General features: G+C 52.6%; 1 protein-coding gene across 3 annotated transcripts in view; it reads left to right on the top strand.

The window, feature by feature from the left end:
* Positions 1-18,392, top strand: part of LOC106017370 (uncharacterized) — a 148,313-nt gene extending 129,921 nt beyond the window's left edge. For all 3 annotated transcript variants that reach the window (XM_072027396.1, XM_072027398.1, XM_072027397.1), the window contains 8 exons: positions 745-953; positions 4,644-4,732; positions 4,886-5,078; positions 8,902-9,153; positions 10,089-10,165; positions 11,608-14,633; positions 15,090-17,109; positions 17,265-18,392. In XM_072027396.1, coding sequence (XP_071883497.1) covers positions 4,725-4,732; positions 4,886-5,078; positions 8,902-9,153; positions 10,089-10,165; positions 11,608-11,791 — 714 coding nt within the window. In that variant the 5' untranslated portion in view covers positions 745-953; positions 4,644-4,724 and the 3' untranslated portion in view covers positions 11,792-14,633; positions 15,090-17,109; positions 17,265-18,392. The remainder of the gene's footprint in view (positions 1-744; positions 954-4,643; positions 4,733-4,885; positions 5,079-8,901; positions 9,154-10,088; positions 10,166-11,607; positions 14,634-15,089; positions 17,110-17,264) is intronic.
* Positions 18,393-18,606: the final 214 nt, after the last annotated feature.

The raw sequence follows: 18,606 nt of genomic DNA, 5'->3' as shown, positions 1-18,606 counted from the left end.
ACATGGGAGTGTCGTTTGGGGATGTGCAGCCATTCTTCCACGCTGCCGAACGGCGGTAAGGCCTGAAGAGGAATTCACCAGAGACTTCATCCAGCTGATGCACGTCTGGAAGGGAACAATAAGCAGGGCTAAACAGAAAGTTAGGAAACACGATGTGCAAAGAGGGACCGGCAAAAGCACCTTGTGTTCAGTCCAGAGAAGACAAATAGGCTGCAGCAGAGCGGCCATCGTATACCTACAGCGGTGCGGCAAGGAGGAGGGAGCGTTCTGCTCTCCCCTATGTTTCTTATAATGGCTTAAACTGGACTCCAGAGAGTCAGGGGAAAAAATAGGAAATCCTTCTGATGGCGGAGGTAGGTCACAGTTGGAGCAGATTGCTGGGGGGCTGTGGAGGCTCTGTCACCGCAGATTAACAACAAGTCAAACAAATATTGTCTGTAAGGGATGAGTTTAAGAGCACCTCGGTCCTGTCTCCCTGCTAGTCTGGGGCTAAATAATTGAGACAGAAGGGAGCCAGGCACTAAGTCTCAGACGGCACATGTGGGCCTGTGTGTCTCAGGTCCAAGCTCAATGTTTGTGCAAAATATATTGTGAGGGAGTGAGGTGGCCGGGTCCTGCATTTAATGACTGTTGTTGTGGCTTTGGGATGTTCCTGCGTGTCCTATCTGTACAGGTCCTGCCTTACCTGACAATCCCCACTCTCACTTGCAGCAATAACAGTGTCTCTTATCCTCCTGCTTGCAGGGGAAGGCATTGAAAGCGTGGCTGTCCACAACCAAGAGGCTCAGGAAGCAGAAGGCATGGTCCAGGTGGCCCTGCTGGAGCCAGGATATTTATTGGACCAGATGGACCCAGAGGTGCCTTCCAGCCCCATCCAGGCGGTGATTCTGTGACCCGGGAGGCTCAGCAAGCTGCAGCCGACACAGCTCCGATGGGCTTCCATTATATCACAGGTGGGGCAGGGAACTCCTGCTTTTTAGTGCTTGGGGTTCCCAATGCAAGGGAAGGCAAAACAAAACAACAAAAAAAAGAGCCTACTCTGAACTCTGTTCCAACATTCAGGTCACCACCCTTCTCCTTTCTTCCCCACACCCAAGACCACACACTCGCACTTGCACCCCCAGGCGTGCATGTCTGCCTGCCAACACAGAGGAGTTACCGATCTCATCGCAGTTCTGGTTATCTTTCAAAGGAAAACGGCCTAAAAGAAACCCCGAGAGCTCAGTGGCACAACCTCACCCCTGCCACGGAGCACGGCCACACCGAGCTGCGTGCAGGCTGGAGAAGGAATCGCTCTTTGCTTGTTGGGAAGGTGCCCAGTGGGTTTTGTAGGAAGAAGCAGCTGGAGGCAAGAAATTGCTGCTAACGTGTTCGCTGCTTCAAGGGAACGCGAAGCAGAGAGACAGACCGGGGCATCTCTGGCCACTACAGGAGTCATGGGGGGAATTTCATTTTTTTAAATCTTTACAGGAGTTGTTTTATGTTGTTTGCAGGAGTGCTTCGTGAGACCCGGGTCTTTATTGTATCTCCAGCTAGGGAATAGGAAAATGGGGATTCTCTGAGCACTGATGTGAACAAGCACAGGACAGACGGGGCCAAATGATAATAGGGTCTGCCAGAACCCACCAGCAGCTCCAGCCCCAGTGATCTCACTGAGAGCTTGCTGCTCTGGGATGTCAGTTCTCAGCGTATTCACCTTCTCTGATATCTCCAGAAGAAAGCAGCCAGTGAGCTGCTCCAAGCTGCTGCTGGCCCCAACCAAAGGCTCAGTCTGCTTTTCCAAGAGGTGGCCCCACAAGGTTTGTGTTTCAAACACCCATACACATATGACAGACAAGGTTTGGCAGCTACTGAACCACCTGAAGCTTCCCCAGGTGCCAGGATGCAACTTCCCTCTGTTGCCTAACACATTTTACCTCCCACAGGGGCAGACCCCTCCTAGTAGGAGCCACCGTGCTGTAGATCTTGTGTAGAATACCCTAAGTACAGGTAACTCACTGGAAAGAGGACAAGAGGGTACTGTCTGGAAGGGGCTGCACAGAGCATTAGGGGTTTCAAAAATCTGCCCCATTTCCTTGGGCTGGGAGCTTTCTTTCAGTCAAAAAATAAGATCTCTGAATCGCTGCTGGGCTGACCACTACGTGGGGTGGTCTGTAACGGGGAATTAGCTGGGAGCTCTACGGGTGGGGATGGTAGTGCTAACACAGGTTTTGTTCAACAAGGAGATTTTTGCCAGGGTGGTAGTTGGATGTATTCTGAGGCCAGTCCTGTAGAAGGGGCAGCAGTGAGAACAGCTGCTGAGACTCGATTGAGTCAAAATCTCTAAAAGCTCTCACCTTGGTGAGAACTCGCCCTGAAAACACAAAACACGGAGGCTTTCCGAGGTGCACGCCAGCAGCCGTGAAGCCAGCCATCGCGGGAAGGGTGCGTAATGCATGCAGGAGGAGCTGCTGCTGGTGAAATACCCACTTGGGAACTGTTCAGGGGTGTAAGAAAAACGGATCGGAGGTCTTGCCACCTGAATTCCTTCCTCTCCCTCGGTAGGTTATCAGCATGAAAACAGGAAATGAATTGGACACCATTAATAAAACATGAAGCCTTCGTGTTCAGGCTGTGTGCTCTGTTGTTCAAGTGCAGAAGACACTGTGAGAAGGGAACACAGAGGAGTCAAACCCACAAGTTCATTTGCTCTTTCTGACTAACAGCAAACTTTGGCTCAGACTTGGAACTAAAGCTCTCTTTTCTCCCCCTGAATTTATTGAAAAACTTCTAAATCCTCATACAGAAATCCTGGAGGGTTGGCATTGACCTGAGCGTAGTCTTTCAGAACCTAAGAGATTTTCCTAGCAGATTTCACCAATAATTCGGTATTGCCAGTGTTATTATTAATTCTAAAGCGGCTTTCACTGTGATGTAAGGTTATAGATCTTATTTTCTTGCATTTTTTGGAGCTGTTTGCTTGATGCAGATTTTCTTTTCTGTGTGACAATGCCCTTTTTTTGCCTGTTGCTTATATTTGTGATTTTAGGAGCATCCGAAGATATGTGCCTCGCTCTCTTTTGGGGACTCACTTTGCTGGAGGGGAACGGCTGATTCACCTGTCTCATAAAAATGTATTTTTTTTCCACGAAAGAACAAAGGATTCGCCTCAAAGAATGGAGGCCTCTATGAAGTCGGCTGAAAGACCCCACCAGCCCCACCACCTTTTCTGCCTATGTTTTAAAACCGTCTCATGAAAGCCTATGGTCACACTGCTTTACAAGCCAAGGATGAGAACTAGCAGAGCTGTTACGAAAAAGCCATGGGAACAAAAGCAGAAGACCCGGTTCAGCCAGAGACAGAGGCCTTCTGCAGCTATAATAAAGGCTTGTTTTGCTCTATGGGGGAGTTTAATTGCAAAATGCTTAGCATAGGTGAATCATAAGGAGCCTAACCATAGGAAGAGGTTAACCACAGCTATAGGAAGGATTCATCTGAGGCTACAACAAACAAGCTCTCGGTGGGAAGAAACCAAAAGTCTCTCCTGGGCTGTGGACGGGCCCGTTCCTGAAACTCCAAGGTCGAGCTGCGCGTCCAGGGCAGGAATTCTCCTGACCCAAGATAGGGAATGGCCAAGTAGGAGGTCAGGTGGGAGATAAGATGGTTATTGCTAGTGGGAACTGTTGTGGGGCTGCTGTGGCTGTAACCACCAGCTCATCTCCTGGGAGAGGTGGTGCTGAGCGGTCTGCCACAGCTGTGCTGTAACCCGGGGATTAATCGGGCGCCCATGGTTTTGGACAAACCGATGTATTCTCACTTAAATAAATGTGGAAGCGCTGCCTCCGGGGTCCTGCCAGGACCAACGGGCTCCAATCTCATGAAGATTTTATGCTAGGTCCCAGTTCGTTTAGGGATTACGGGTTAGGCTCACTGGAAGGAACGTGTTTGCTGGATTTGCCTTGCACCACGTTCCCGAAAGGCAGCAGTGAAATGTTGGGCTGGGTGAGAAACCTGGGCAGTGAGATGGTCCCCATCCAGCAAGGTCCAAAGTGGGAGTCATTATCAACTCCATTAAACGTGATTTTCTTGGCTGCCGCCTCCAAGTTTGATAGGAAATTGGATTTGACTCATTGCAATACAAAGGGGCAGTTTGGTAAATGTACATTTCCAGCCAAAATCATTAGTCAACTAACAGTGGAATTATGTTTTCGTCGAAGTTCCCGTTACCATTTGGTTTACTTGTTTTTGCTGCCTGGCTCCATCCATAGTGAGTGCAGCCAAGTTCTGATCCTCAGCTGTTTGGAGGTATTCGCTCAGTCCACGAGGGATCTGCCAGACAATTCATTGGACAATATTCAAAGTGTTAGCAAGGTTCCTGCTAATTACGCACAAGGACCCAGATTAACATTTGTATTCCAGCACGTTTTGCGTTAGTTGGGGTTTAGGTCGCGTGGATTGTTTCGCTACACGATTGCATTCATGTTGTCAGAATGTCTAAATATAAAATATTAAAATTACTGTACAGCCGATTCATACGCCAAAGAGCTGATATTCTTTTGGTTGGAAGTGTCAAAATATTTGTAGTGAAATTCTGAGCCCTCGGAATGACAATCTGAAAAAAAAAATAAATAAAAAATGACAAAACCATTCTTTTCCCTCAGCAGGCTCTGCCAGAAAATGCCCATTTCCAGCGTTCCCATCCAGTCGTGGGCTGTTGGCCGTGGTGGCAGTTGAGGACAGCAGGGATGTGCAGGTTTGTCCCTCTGGGTGCTGTGCAGGGTGCTGGCACCCAAAGCAGCCCAAAGGCATTGAAGGGGGGACCCCTGGAAAGGGGGGAGACCCTGAAATGTGCTCGGGTAGAGCCACGGGGCCACAGAAACGTGGTAGAGCAGCTCCTTCTCCGCAGGTCTGCCCCCACACTGTCTGACCCCAAATTGGGGTGGTCACACGCGATCACCCTGCGCTCTGGGGACACCAAGCACCTTGTGGATGAAGGAAATTGGCCCCAAAAAGAGAAAAATGTTGGAGGTAGGAAGCCCCGCTTGGAAAAACCTCCTGTGGAAGAAGCCTTCCCATCCAGAAACCGCCTTCTGTTTGAGGTTTGGGGCTGTTGGGGTTGGGAATTGGGGTGTTCCATGGGCAGTGGGAACCAGGCAGTGTGCGGTGGGCTGGCAGTACTGGTGTGAGTGGGATCGATGGGGTGGCAGCCGAACCGCGAGCACTGCGGGGGGAGCCTTAATGGGATGGGGGGGCTGCGGGGCTGGGCATGATTTATGGTGAGTAATCGGGTGTTCAGTACTGGGGTAGGAACTGGAGTCACTTAACTTAGATTAAAATGCGACAGCACCTGGTGCTTGCTGCAGATTGGTTTTCCTGGAAGAAGAGGTTGTTAGGAGCAGCCCTCGTGCCCCCTTAGAGGGTTTTCTAATGAACGCATCCTGGTCAGTTTTAATAGACTGTCACGTTGGATGTCCAAACAGCTCTTGCCGAAAGTGGTGCCTCCGTTACATCTCCAGCATCCCCTCGTGTCCCAGGTAGAGGTGCTGAGCACTCAGGGTCCCTTTGAAGTCGCCAGCTGATGGCTGACAGCAGAAGGGCTGGCAGAGCCCCTTTGGTCCTGCCCGGCTTTTGCTGCCCTCGTTCTTGCACCGTTCCTGCTAACGCTGCCTCTGGTTTCCTTGTAAGCACTTCCTGCAGCCGAGCGTTTCAGCTTCTCCCTGCAGGAGTCTGGTTTGTGCCAGTCGTTTTTTTATAATATATATTTTTTCTTCTGTGTCTAGCCTAAACTTTTCCTTCCTTAGCTCCAGGTCAGTGCTTCTCATGCTGGTGTCTGCTGCCCCTCCCTCTCCTCACTCTGCTGCTCGTTCACATTAACTGCACGATAATTAGAGACTGATCCTGTCCCCTGAGCCTCTGCTTCTCCAGACTACGGCTTAAAATCCTGCCCTCCCGCAGCAAACCCCACTGAGATCCACGGGTTTGGCACATGTCCATTTGGGGCTGCTCTTGCTTTTGTATCTAGTTCTCAGCACCCAGGTCTTTGATATTATAATGGGGGAATGGCAGGAGACCCTGGTTAAGCAAAAACAGAACCGGCCCTCCCTCCCTCCCTCTGGGGGTTGCGGGTTATTAACAGAGCTTTGCTCAGCTGAGCAACATGGAGCCGCCAGGGCTCTGCCCGCATTCCTGTCTTGCAGCTTCAAAATTCTCATCCTATTAAAAAAAGGCAGGAACCAGGCAGCTCCGGCAGCTCCTCGCCCTGGCATGGCTGCTGAGCTTTTGAAGTGAGCAGCTCGTGAAGTCCTGCTGCCCTCTCTGCTCCCTAAGAGGAGCAGATCCAGGAGCTGGATCCTCCGTGGGCTCAGCTCATGCCCTGCCACTGGCTCGGCAGAGCCAGCCCTGGGGACACGCAGGGCATGGCACCAGCACCCACGAGTCCAGACCCACGGAAGCTCCCTTGTTTGCTTCCATCTTCTCTCTTGAAGTTCTTTGGTGGCATTGTGTCAAGTGTTATGTTGGTGTCTCAAGTTGAGACATCTTTTGGACGTGTTTGGCACAACCTCTTTGAAGAAGCCCCCATTCCATGGTGGTTGTAGGGCCTCATTCTCAGCTGTTTCGCCCCCGTTGCTCCCCTGTGCTGTGTATCAGCTCGGGTAGTTCCCAGTTTCTGGCTTTTCCATTTCTTGGTCATGCTGACAAGCAGCAAAGTCGCTTCGTATGCTCCCTGCAGACCCTCCAGAACTCACTCTGGAATCAACACCCCGTGCTGATTCCCACCCAGTGCCCTCCTTTCTGGCACAGGGGCTGCTCCTTGAGCCCCCAGCTCCGTGCCCCTGCTCGGCCCCAGAGCAGAGCCAGGCAGCTGCGGCAGAGCCAGGGGAAGGATTTGGGTGCTTACAAACCAGGCCTTGTTGGTTTGGGATCTTTCCATTTGAAGGCTCCTGGCACATTAAGAGCCCTCCCCGGAGTTTTTCATCCTCTTTCAAGCTGCTGCAATAAACCTCTCTTGCAGTTGGCTCCGCTGGTGCTGTCTGTGGTGGGTCTCCTGCGCCGTGCACGCCCCGAGACCCAGACCGAGCATCACCAAATGTGTGCCTCAGGGGAGCTGCCGGCCCCGTGGCACTGCAGAGCTGGCAGCAGTGGCCCAAGGAGGAAGAGGAAAGCTTTGTGCCACCTCTGCAGCCTGCCCTGCCCGCCTCTGTTGGAGCTGCAGCACCTGGCATCGCTCTCCAGAGAAGCAGACAGGGCAGGAGAGCTGGGGAGCACGTCTTGTATTGCTCGAACTTGGACTGGGCACAGCCCAAGACTTTCACCTCTGTAGTTATAACGTAACCCAGGGAGGAAATCCAGGAGGCTGCAGCTCCCTGAACAACAGCACCACTCACAGCCTGCTCTCGATGCCAGCCTAGGGCCCGAGCCGCAGCGCAGCGGTGTGCCAGCACCAGGGAGCAGGCTGCAGCCTGTTCTGTGTGCCATGGGATGAGGCTGCCGTGGCTGAACGTGGCCAGACCCTTCCCGGTGGCATCTGTGGCCTGCATGGCTCTGTGCTGCCCGTGGTGTGTGCTGAGCACCTCTCCCTGCCTGGGGGTGTCCGCAGGGCTCAGCTCAGCAGGGTGCCAGTGCCCTGGCCCAAGTCTGAAAAGGGGAAGAACAATTTGGGCTGCTGCTTCAAGAACTGCTCCTTGGAGAGCTTCTTTCTGCTGCAACAACAGAGGCACCTACCTAATCAGGAGAACACAGCATTGCTTGGGTTTTGGTTTGACAAAAAGGGTCCAGGACAGTGGAAAGAGGAGAAGCAGCCGAGCCTGCCCGCCAGTTACCTGGGCACGAGCTGCTGGCAGAGACTGGAGCTAACTGGAGCTGAGGGTCAGGCTTCAGCCTCTGCCAGACGAGCCAGCAGCAGAAACTTTCTGAAGAATCCCACAGACTCACGCCCAGTTTTCGAGGCCAGCATTTCTCCCAGCATACACAACCCTGCCCAGGAGGCTAGCGGGGTTGCATTATCTGCAGTTGGAATCTGGACATGAGGAGGCAGGTGCTGGAGCAAACAGGCAGGCACATGAGCAGTTGCAGTCAAAGGCGAGAGCGAGCGTTCCAGCTCTGCACACTCAGCACATTACATCCCGGCCAGGCAGAGCTGGGGATGGGGAAGGAGCGAGGCTGGGAGCGACTGGGGATGCGCTGCGGGGCTCCTGCCAAACCGAGCGGCAGGAGCGAGGCAAGGACACTGCCCTGAGACGCAGGGAGGGAGTGGGGATGGTGAGCCTGGAGGCACAGCCCCTCCTGCACCGTGGAGAAAATCCCAAACCAAGTGCTGGGAGTCCCAGGAGCGTGGCAGCAGGGGTGCAGCCAAGGTGGCCCCGAGTCTGCGGAGCAGCACCCTGCGCCATGGGGTGTCCCGTGGGGTGTCCGGACGTGGTGCTGGGGTCTGCACCCCCCAGGGCTTTGTGTAGGAATTCTAGCCCTTCAGAGGGAGTTTCAACAAATAGGTGGTGAAAGGGGATAGAATTTAAGTGGGGGGTTCAAGGGTTGCCCTGTCCTCGGAAGGGGCTGAGGCCGTGACTGGGTGAGCATCAGGTGAGCCGCAGCAGACGGTGCCTGCGCTGGGGAGCGCTGCCAGCACAAATCTCTTAATAGTCTTTCAGTCTCTGCGAGGCCTTAAAATCAATCAGAGGATTAACTAAGCAAAGCTGTCTTTATGATACATGATCCAGCTTTCTGCAATTGGATCTCGCTTTGCTTGGGCCCCTCTTGGCGGGTGGGCTGCGATCGGAGGAGCCCTGCGGGAGGGCTCGGGAGCGGAGCAGCTCCTGGGCTGCGGGGGCTCGGGGGGCTGCAGCATGCCTGGGAGACACAGCATGGTGCATCTTGTCCCGTCCCTCCTGCTGGCTTCTTCTTGTAACTCAGCATTTCTCTTGACAGAAGCTCCCTGAAGATAAACCACCAGCCGCTTCCGATGAGCTGCCAGCTTCGCGTGGCTTCTGTGGCACCTTCTGCCAAGGGTATGTTGCACCTTGCCTTTTGTCTCAGGTTGTGGCACCTGGAAATTTGGCTCTTGAGGCTGAGCTGAGGCCTGGGAGCCGCTGTACCCTTCTACTGCCATGTGCACCAGGAACCTTCCTGCCCCGAGGACCACTGTTGGATGTCAGCAGTGAAGGAGACGATGGGTCCCCGGTAAGTGCACATGGTGGCTCCTGCCAGGTCGATATTTCAGTTCATCTGCTGACACCAGGCAGCAGCTCTGTTTCAAATCAGGCTCAGGAGCAGTTAGCTTGTCCCAAAGCACTCTGCTTTCTCTCCTGCTGAGCGACACGGCGTGCTTGGAGCTGCTCCCAGACACCACCCGTGCGTGAGCACCGCCAGGTCCCCGACACCAGGGGCTGCGTTCCCCTGAGTGCTGCTGCTTCATGGCTCCAACTGCTCCCCTTGCACCTGCTCAGCAGCATCGGTCCCTGAGGACTGACAAAATACTCCCAGCACCAAGCAGGCTCTGTTTTCTAGCACCATCCTCCTCTCCCCTGCTCTGTTCAGTCTGCAGCCAGGGTGGCACAGCGCAGTGAGATATGGTGCGATGTAACACGGGGTGAAATCTGGCTGCTGCCTCTCTCCCTGCTCACCCAAATCCACGCTGACTTGAGAGCCACACAGCTGTGGGCCTGTCAGCCACCAGGAGTTTGGTCCATGCAGATTTGCTACAAGAAAATGAGAGCTATAAATAACAGACACCTTGGGCCAGCACGTCAGCGCGAGGTGATCCATTGTCGTGCTCGAAACGTCTCCAGTTGTATTTCATGCTTCTGCGTGAAAGTTGCAAGGAAAGAAAAGTAGCCAGGGTAAAAGCCAATCTTTAGTCACCTTCTGACCTAAAAAAAAAAAAATGGAGCAGAGGGGAAGTTTTGCTGGGCTAAAACTGGGACCGGTTGGTGGCGAGGTGCTGGGGAGCGCTGTGCTGAGGGGTGCTGTAAGAAACCCTGCGTTTTGAGGAGGAACGTGAGAAAGCTTCTTTACACTGGTTGCCCAGCAAAGGGCTGCTTTAGATATTAACGCAAACCATTCCTGAGTTTTGCTGCCCTTAAATCTTTCTGAACTGTTTCTTTTTTGCCATACAGCTGTCCTGGCTCATGCAAGGCGCTTCACTGCCATGGCTGATCCGGTGTTCTTGGGCGCAACGTCTGTCAGAAATGAGGTGAAATTGTTTAATTCTCTCTTTGTTCTCACTGTTGAAGAACCTATATACCTGGAAAACATCCAGAAAGGACAACAAAGCTGGTCTAGGCTGTAGCAGAGCATCCATACAAGGGACAGCTCGATAGATGGTGGTTCCTGAGAAGGAACGAGGTGCAGGACAGCAGTCTCCGAAATTGTGAGTAGCACGAGGAAGTCACCCAGAGGTGATTTGCTCATTGGCTCTGGTTCATCAAACAAAAGAGGTGGCTCTTTGCACAACGTGTCATTTATCTGCAGAAGCCTTTGCTGCAGAGCGTTGTGGGTGTCGGATGTTTACATGAATTTAGAAAAATAAAAATAAACCGGACGAAGCAGTGGAAGGAAAACAAAAAACACCCTAACAGCTATTGAATAACAAACATCACTTCTGCCATGGGAAATCTCTGTAAGCTGTCAGAGTGCTGTGCAGAGGCATCGCTGCCAGCGCTGTGCTGCCCTCCCTGTCTTCCTGGGCTGGACAGGATCTCTCCGGTCCGACCTCCTATAGGCATTTGCTGTTCTGCTCCTGTGCCTCTCCTCCCCCGTGATCTCCACTCCCTATCACTTTTATCTAAAACTCACAGCTTTCGCGTTACAATTAAGTCCCGCACTGAATATATTTTTGCTTTGAGAAGAGTCCGGACAATTCTATGTGAAAGCGCCTTCTGGCTGCCCGCGCAGCGCTCTGGAAAGGAAGAGTTCCTCAGACAGCCCTCAGATAGGCTGGCAAGTCACATAAATAGTAAATACGTGGCTCTGAGAGTTGAAGTTTCCCTGGGAAGCCTGAATCTCTAGTTCTGTAACGGCTCGGCTATCAAACGGATGATTTACATCTTATTAGGTGTTTCCATCTGCTGATAGAAAAATGCTCCGTTGCGCAATGTTCCTTTTGCTCTGATCGAGTTCTCACCGTTGCCAGCAGCGCTCTGCAGCCCCCGGCTCGGTGCTGGTGGCACACGGGGGTGCTCGGTCCCGTGGGCGAGCTGGGGGGGCAGCACCCAGGGCTGTGGAGGAGCCGCCTGCGCCCCAGGGGCAGCGTCAGCCGACAGCACCCACCTCGGGGCTCAGCACCCACCTCGGGGCTCAGCGCCCACTGGGCTTGCTGCCACCCATTTCTCCCAGGGTTTTTTTTTTTCCAGGCTTGGATGCAAATCTCCATCGCTCCTGGTTGAGCACATGCCAGTTGGTGCAGTTCTGGCCGTGCTCGCCCAAAGGCCGGTGTCTGTCTGTCTGTCTTGCAGCCGGAGCTCTGTGCTGCAGCTGGTGGCAGCAGCTCCAACTTGGGGTGCGCAGAGCGCGCCGCTGCCTTGCTCTCCTTTGGTGCCTGTTCCACTTCCCAGGCTGTGTGTGGGTGCTCTGCCTCCGGAGGATGAGCCGAGGAGCCCACAGACCCCAAAATAATTCATTTGTCCATTGGTACAGGTTCGCATCTCCAAAGAACCCCGAAAAGTATAATGGCTCCAAAGCATCCCAGGACGCGTTGCTGTGCGGCAGTCCCTGGGAGTACGTTCCCCTCGCACGTCAAACAAAGAGCCTGGAAGCTGCATTCAACAGGCGAGTAAAGCTGAATATTTTAATCAGCAAAAACAGAGGGGAAGAATGCTGAGACGAGTGAAGAGAGGAGGGAAATCCTGGGCTCAGTGCCTGGTTCCTAATCCCTGAACTGTCTTACTCCAGCATTGTGAAAGCCAGGAGGAATAAACCTAATACCATAGCTTCTTGCCATCAAGAAACCGTGTATTAATACAGAACTGCTAAGGTAATTAACCAAATCAGACTTGGTCCAGTGCTGAAAAGGATTTCTTCCCCCAGGGATGGGCAGATGTCTCAATCTAATTATACAAGTTATTTAATCAGAATCAGAGGTCGGGTATCTAATGAAAATACTACTGAACGCGGAGGCAGAGGGGGGGCACGAGCTTCCCAACTGGCAGCGCTTCTACAGCTCTCCTGCCTCATTTCTGTACACAGCTTTAGCAAGATCTCCAGGTAGGAATTTGAAACAACAACAACAACAAAAAAAAAAAGCTAGTGAAAAGAACATGTGCTAGCAAAAGTTTGTTTCACTGCCTGGTGTGAAAAGAAAATTCTTTGGTAAATGTCATCAGCACTTCTCCTACCTGCAGTGCTGCCCTAGGAGCAAGCAGCTGCCTTGTGTCTCAGGTGGTTGATAGCTCTGTTACCATTTTGTTAGGCTTGGTTTACCCAGGTAAAACCCCTAGCAGGTGCCTGCAGCCTGCCGATGGCCCTGTACGTGTGTGGTTGGCAGCGGCTGGGAAGCGCTGGCTTGCAGGAAGGGTACACACCGCGTCCTCGCTGATGGGCAGAGCCCTGGACTTACATCATCCACAGGTGCCCACCAACCTTTATAACACTTCCCAGGGGTGAGGGTCTCCTCTTGATTCCTTCCTGGAGTCTTTGTGTGCATCACACCAACAGCAGCCCAGCTGGGGACCAGCCTCACTCTGCATTTCTGGCTCTGCCATCACAGTGCGCCCCTGGAGCCACACGCAGCCATGGGGCAGTCAGGAGGGAACGCTGGCCCTGGCTGCTGTACTTGCCTCTGGGCCCTCTGTCCAGAAAGATCCCAAAGGTTTTGGTTTTACCAGCCAGCTGCAACCTTGCCAGCTTGTCATTAATGCTGCTACCTACGAGGTTACCTTCTGCCATTCTGATGCATTGAGAATTTAAAATAATAACTTATGATCACGTGGACTAAACGAGGACAGAGAGAAAATGCTCTTTAGCTGAAGATCTCCTTCAGTTATTTAAATGTGTGTATTTTCTTGATTAGTTTCAATGCATCTTAACCTTATACTCTGTCCAATCTAAATAAGTCGATGTGTTTGCTGTGTACAGGTGTGAGGTGCCACGGACATCTAGAAGAAATGGGCAGCCTTCACTCACATTTGTTTCTTCAGAAGCATGGAGCTGTTGGTAACAGCTCAAGGGAAGAAACAGCGCTTGTGATCGTGTAGTTGTGAACAAACAGCTTGTGATATGCTGCAAGACTCCATCAAAGAAGGTGGGAGACTTCAGCCTGGGAAGGTGGGGAGCGCAGGGGCCATCTGAGTTCATGCAGGCTTCAGCTCCGTTCTGTAAGAATCTGCTCCACTGAGACACGTTGGCAAAGTGTGGGTTCCCTTTGTTCATGTAGAAATCTGCTCACAAAAAGCCACGTGCAAAAATGGCCTGCTCTTCTTCAAGCACCTACAAATGGCAAAACTACGAATTGAGCATAGATATGGGGCTTTTTTTTGCATATTTTTTTTCCTGTGAGCTTGTAACTTTGCAGAAACAACTGAAGCTGAGCTGAGGCACTGAAGCCATTGAAAATCTGACCCTGAATATTAAACAAGCCCCGTGTGAGGTCGTATTCATCTAGGGGATTTAACCAATTCTGAATCGCCAAACCACCATCCCCTGAAAGAGAATTTACTAGACAATAGGAAAGGGATTGAAAGAGAAAGGAGTAGAGATGAAATGTGATGTCTGCCTAACCTATTTTTCTTCACTTCCATACCCATCACGTATCCTGAGCTCTTTAACCAGCCCCTTAATGAGAACTCTTCTCTGGTTTTGTGTCCCTAAGTGACCAGAGCACCGTCTGCTGCGGGCTCTCCCCCTTCCCACCCTGCTGCCCTTCAGCTGGGAAGCACCGACGTGGCTGGGAACAGCTTCAGCAGGGCGCTGGGAAGCGGTGACCCTAATAAGTAGGAACGGGACGAGAAGTGTTGGGAGCAGGAGTCGGAGTGAGGAGGTGACACATCACCGCGCCGTGACTCAGGAGAAAGGCCAGGTCCCGAGGGCCTGTTGACTGCAGTGGGAGTTTGTTGGCCCACGGTGCAGCTCAACAAAATACAAGAAATACGAGCTGTGGCACAGATCGGAGCTCAGATGAGACGGTCCTGTAACCAGTCTGAGGAGTGCTGGGCCCTCGCCAGCGAGCTACTTGCAACACACGAGGAACAAAGAGAAATTTGACTTTGAACTGGGCTGTCCTATATCCAGGAGAACTGTTGCGTTTTTTTGTGTGCTGTACAAATAATGCACTGCTGGTATCACTGTGCCTATTCCCCACCAAATACCTGGGTTATCTACCTGTGAATTAAGAAAACAGGTGTGTGTGCACTGTAGGGTGCATGGCATTGTGGCATCAGACCTCATTTGATGCCATTTAATGGCATCTCACTTGTTCTGGAAACAAGCAGGATCTGCTCCTGCCCTGTCAGCTGTGGAGTCCCGCACGACACGGCCAGCCTGCTTTCGGTCCTCCGACTTCTTTGAAGCAAATAGTTCCTTAAGGGGAGGTTGAGGAACAGTTCTTGCCTCAGATCTGCCCGCTTACAGGCAGCCTTGTGGAGCTGGGACAGTCCCTGCTCGGGGAGATTTCTGGGAACACAGCAGCGAGCGCCAGGACCGAGCAGGGATCTGTCATTGCGGATCTGGTAATCCCTCTTTCAAAATCCAATTAATTAGAGCCCATTCAAACTGGAAGGTGGAGAGCTTTGATTTCTGTCTTTATGGGGAAGGAGGAACACTTACGATAAGATCCGGGAGCGGGGTTTTGCTGGTGACGGCCGTGGGGAGGACGGCTGCTTGGCCCCTTGTCACTGGGAGCAGCAGCGGTGGCTCCGCAGGCAGCACATCGCCCCGGGGCTGGGGGCGGGGGGATCGTGTTTGGAGGGCTCCCCCCCGGCACCAGCACCGAGTGTGGCCGTGCTCCAGGCTGAACGCAGACATGGAATTAACGCCTCCTCCCATCCACGTCTGTGGAGAGCTTTTTACTGGCGTCAGTGGCAACAGGATCAGAGTGGAGTCTTAAGGCTCTTCCCCTGGAGCTTGGAGGAGTTTAATGGAATAAAGTCTATGTTGTAATTAATTGGCTTCTGCTTCTCCTGCAGGAAAGAGTTAATGAAAGCAGAGCTTGTCTGGCCAAGGGGCTGGTGCGGCTCCAGCAGAGCAGTGACTCACCGATAGAGCATCCTGCCAAAGCACCCAGCGAGCTCCTCATCCTCAGATCCTCCTCTCCAAACATAATAGTGTGAATTGGTCCAGCATCATGGCTAGGAAGGTTTGTCTCTTGCAGCACCTGCTCTTCCCACTCAGTTCGATACTCTGCTTGCTTAAGAAACCTCCTTGCATTGTTTGCCAGGTGAGACCTTGCATGTCTGGCTGTGTTATGTTGGTCCCGTGGTGCAACCCCTGGTAATCTCATTAGGGCTCTCTACAGGAGTGAAGAAGATAGAGGTTAACAGAATAATTTAAACGGGTAAGGAAAAGGCCAAAGGGAGGACTGAAGCAGGTTGTCTGGGTGAGTTACTGGAGGATGAGCCTTGGAACTGACCGATTTTGGTGCTTTCACCGTTGAGCTTGGCTCAAAAAGAAGCATGGAGCGATGAAATTTGGTGCTGGCATCCTGCTTACCAAACAGCCTGTGCTCAGCACCACGCTGCCCTGGGTGTGATCCCCTGCCTCAGTCACTCACCATTTCCCTCCCTCTGGAGAGGGAGAGCCCAGCGAGGAGCTGGGCAGGGGAAGCGTGGTCTGAGGGCTGGCTGCTGTTCTCCAGGGGCACATGAACTGAGTTTCATTAAAAATGGATGCTTTCCTTCCTGCTGAACCCTTGTCCCCCTCCTCAGTTACCAAAACAGGGCCAGCGATGGGTCACGGAGAGCACCAACACGGTGGCGGAGTGGCGGTGCCGGCAGCAGCGAGGGAGGGCTCGCGGTCTTGGCAATGAGCTGAATTTCTACCACTTCGAATCCAGACTGGCACAGCATAAATATATGGATTAGTACCGGTACAACAGATCAAAACCTGAGGAGGAGGGTTTAAACAAGGCATAATTTGTAGTAACAACAAAATTGCAGGGTTTCATCACTTCAGCTCCCAACCCTCACACCTCAGCCTCGCCACAAAGAAAATATCTGCCTCCCCGTTCCTCTGCAGCTGAGCATTTCTCAAAACATCTGAGCGTTTTTAAAAAACACCACGGTTTGGGTAGCCAGCCCGGGAAGGCCAGCTGTGGAAACACACAGCGTTGGGGTAATCAGCACAGGGTGGGAAGACAAAAGGGACACGAGTCCGACGCTGAATCTGTCTGGAAGGTGGCAAGTGAGGGGTCCCTGTACGATTCTCCTCCCTCGGCAGGCTGTGTGCAGGTTGCTGCAGGGGCTGTGCTCACAGCTGCCGGGGAGGCAGGGGGACACGAGAGCTCCTGGGGTTGGCGGGGTCCAGGCGTGGGCATTCCCCAGCTCCCGTTACCCGTCGCACACCGGCAAGCACGAGCTGCTGCTCCGAGTTGGAGGTGGTTTCAGATTGACAAGATCAAGTGACGGCACGACTGTAGGCACCTTTATCTGCTGTATGCATAATCCTCCACGCTGAACCCCCGCCAAACTCATCCCCAGGTCTTATCTTTTCTAAACTGAGTATTTATTCATGTGGTTGTTTTATGTAAACTGCAAAGAGCCTCATTAAATGGAAACCTTCGCTCACGAGCTCCATTATTAAGGTGGAACGGCGCTCGGGACCCGCCGAGCAGAATCCGCAAGCATTTTGTGTTATTTAGAGGAGAAATGCTTGGTGCCCTGCAGTCCAGTGCCGAGCCCTCCCGTTACCCCCACTACCTGCAGGAGGCTCCCCGAGGGCTGAGTGCAGGCAGCTTCGGGGCCAGGAGGGCAGGAACGACCCCTGCTGAATGAGAAAGGGGAGCTCGGGACCTGCCCTGCCCTGGCAAACCCAGAGAAGCTCATTTGGCTACTGGAGAAGGACCGGGCATGGGTGAGGGCGACCTGGGCAATTGCTCTGGGCACGGGGCTTGCAGCACCTTAGGAGCTGGCTGACAAGCTGGGAGCTTCGGGAAGGGGGGAGTTTTTTGCAGATAAAACCCCATTGCTGGCACGCTGGCGTTCGCTGCAGGTAAATCCCAATATTTCCCTGAGTTTTATTTGTATTATAAATGCTAATGGCAGAGTTTGAAACAAAAGGCACGCACACATGGTTAACGTACTGGCAGTGCTCGCATCTCTCTGAAGCTGGGAATGAATTCTGCTCTGTGTTTTTCCCTTTTTTAGCCCGACTGAACCCGGTCTGTACCTCACCAGCCACCAGGACTGTGACGTTCCCGTGTCACCAAACGACCCCCGTGGCATTTCACTCCTACACAACGGACGGCTGCTCATCAGACTAAAATTAAAGAAGGTAACAAATCAATATCCCAAACCCGCACTGCTTTTGGACAATCAGCATTTCAGGGCCGGCTTGTTTGCCACAGCGAGGCACGGCTCTTCTTTATTCAAACCCTCCAGCGGCATTAACATGCTCGGTGCGGATCCCTGCCCTGTCATACTTCTTATCTCAAGGACAGCACCTCCGACAGCAAAATGCCCCATCCATCACGTGGGAATATTAGCAAGCGTCCGGTCCTCTCGAGGATGAATAAAACCCAGGGCCCGCTGGCTCCACGCCAAGCCGACCGCTTCCGAAAGCTGCCGCGGCCCTCCCAGGCCATTCATGCAGCCGAGCTGTTTCTTTAGGGCAGCGGGCACACGTGATTAAGCGAGGGGATATTTAGGGGGGAAATAACAGCTCAAGAAGCCAAAAGGGACTCATCGTGTGTGCCCAAAATCATGCTGAGCCCCCCGCAGAGCCGTGCGTGCGCTCCTGGGTGTGTGCACGGGGCCGGGATGCTGTCCCGGTGCCCCGCTGGGCACGGGGCTCTCGGTGCTCGTGTGGCTGTGTGCATCCTGCGTTCTGCTTGCCTTTGTTTTGGTTGGTGCTTCTAATCCCCCGGGGCATATCTCTGAGCTGAGGAACTTTAGAGCTGATACAGCTTTTTAAAGTGGGGATTATGTAAATGCATATTACGGGGCTTTCATAAATAGGGATTATTTGTCGACTGCATTTGAGTGCTTCCTTTGGAGCCATTAAGGTCTGTTGTGTAAATAGGAATTTAGTGACTGCTTAATCTAAGTTTCATTGATTCAATAAAAGATCACAACAGCATCTTTTGCATTCATCTTGGCCTTGTGAGAACAATTCTTTGTGGACAATTTTTAGGTGGTTACAGGACCATATACACTTCGTGCTAACCGTTGTGAGCAGACCTTGCATCAACCGTTCTCCACGAGTCACTGTGTGTTTCCCTTCCCCACTAGTTTTGTAATTAAAACCACTGTCATCTCAGCCACTAACTTCTAAGTTACCACTTACTAAGTTATCACTCACTGGCCCTGCACTGCCAAGCCTCGCAGATCCCGTTGGCACCGCATGGGAGCTGAACCTAAACTGGGAGGAGAGTGGAGGGGGAACCAGCACCTCCTGCACAAACCCACGGGGAGAATTCCTCCGGCTCCCTGGGGACAGGCTCCCAGCAGTGTCCTGGTGCAACACAGTCCCTCATCACAGAGCATCCTC

This window comes from Anas platyrhynchos, chromosome 24 (genome assembly GCF_047663525.1).
Source record: "Anas platyrhynchos isolate ZD024472 breed Pekin duck chromosome 24, IASCAAS_PekinDuck_T2T, whole genome shotgun sequence".
In the NCBI taxonomy this organism is placed as follows: domain Eukaryota; kingdom Metazoa; phylum Chordata; class Aves; order Anseriformes; family Anatidae; genus Anas; species Anas platyrhynchos.
This window is presented reverse-complemented; position numbering and strand designations above follow the sequence as displayed.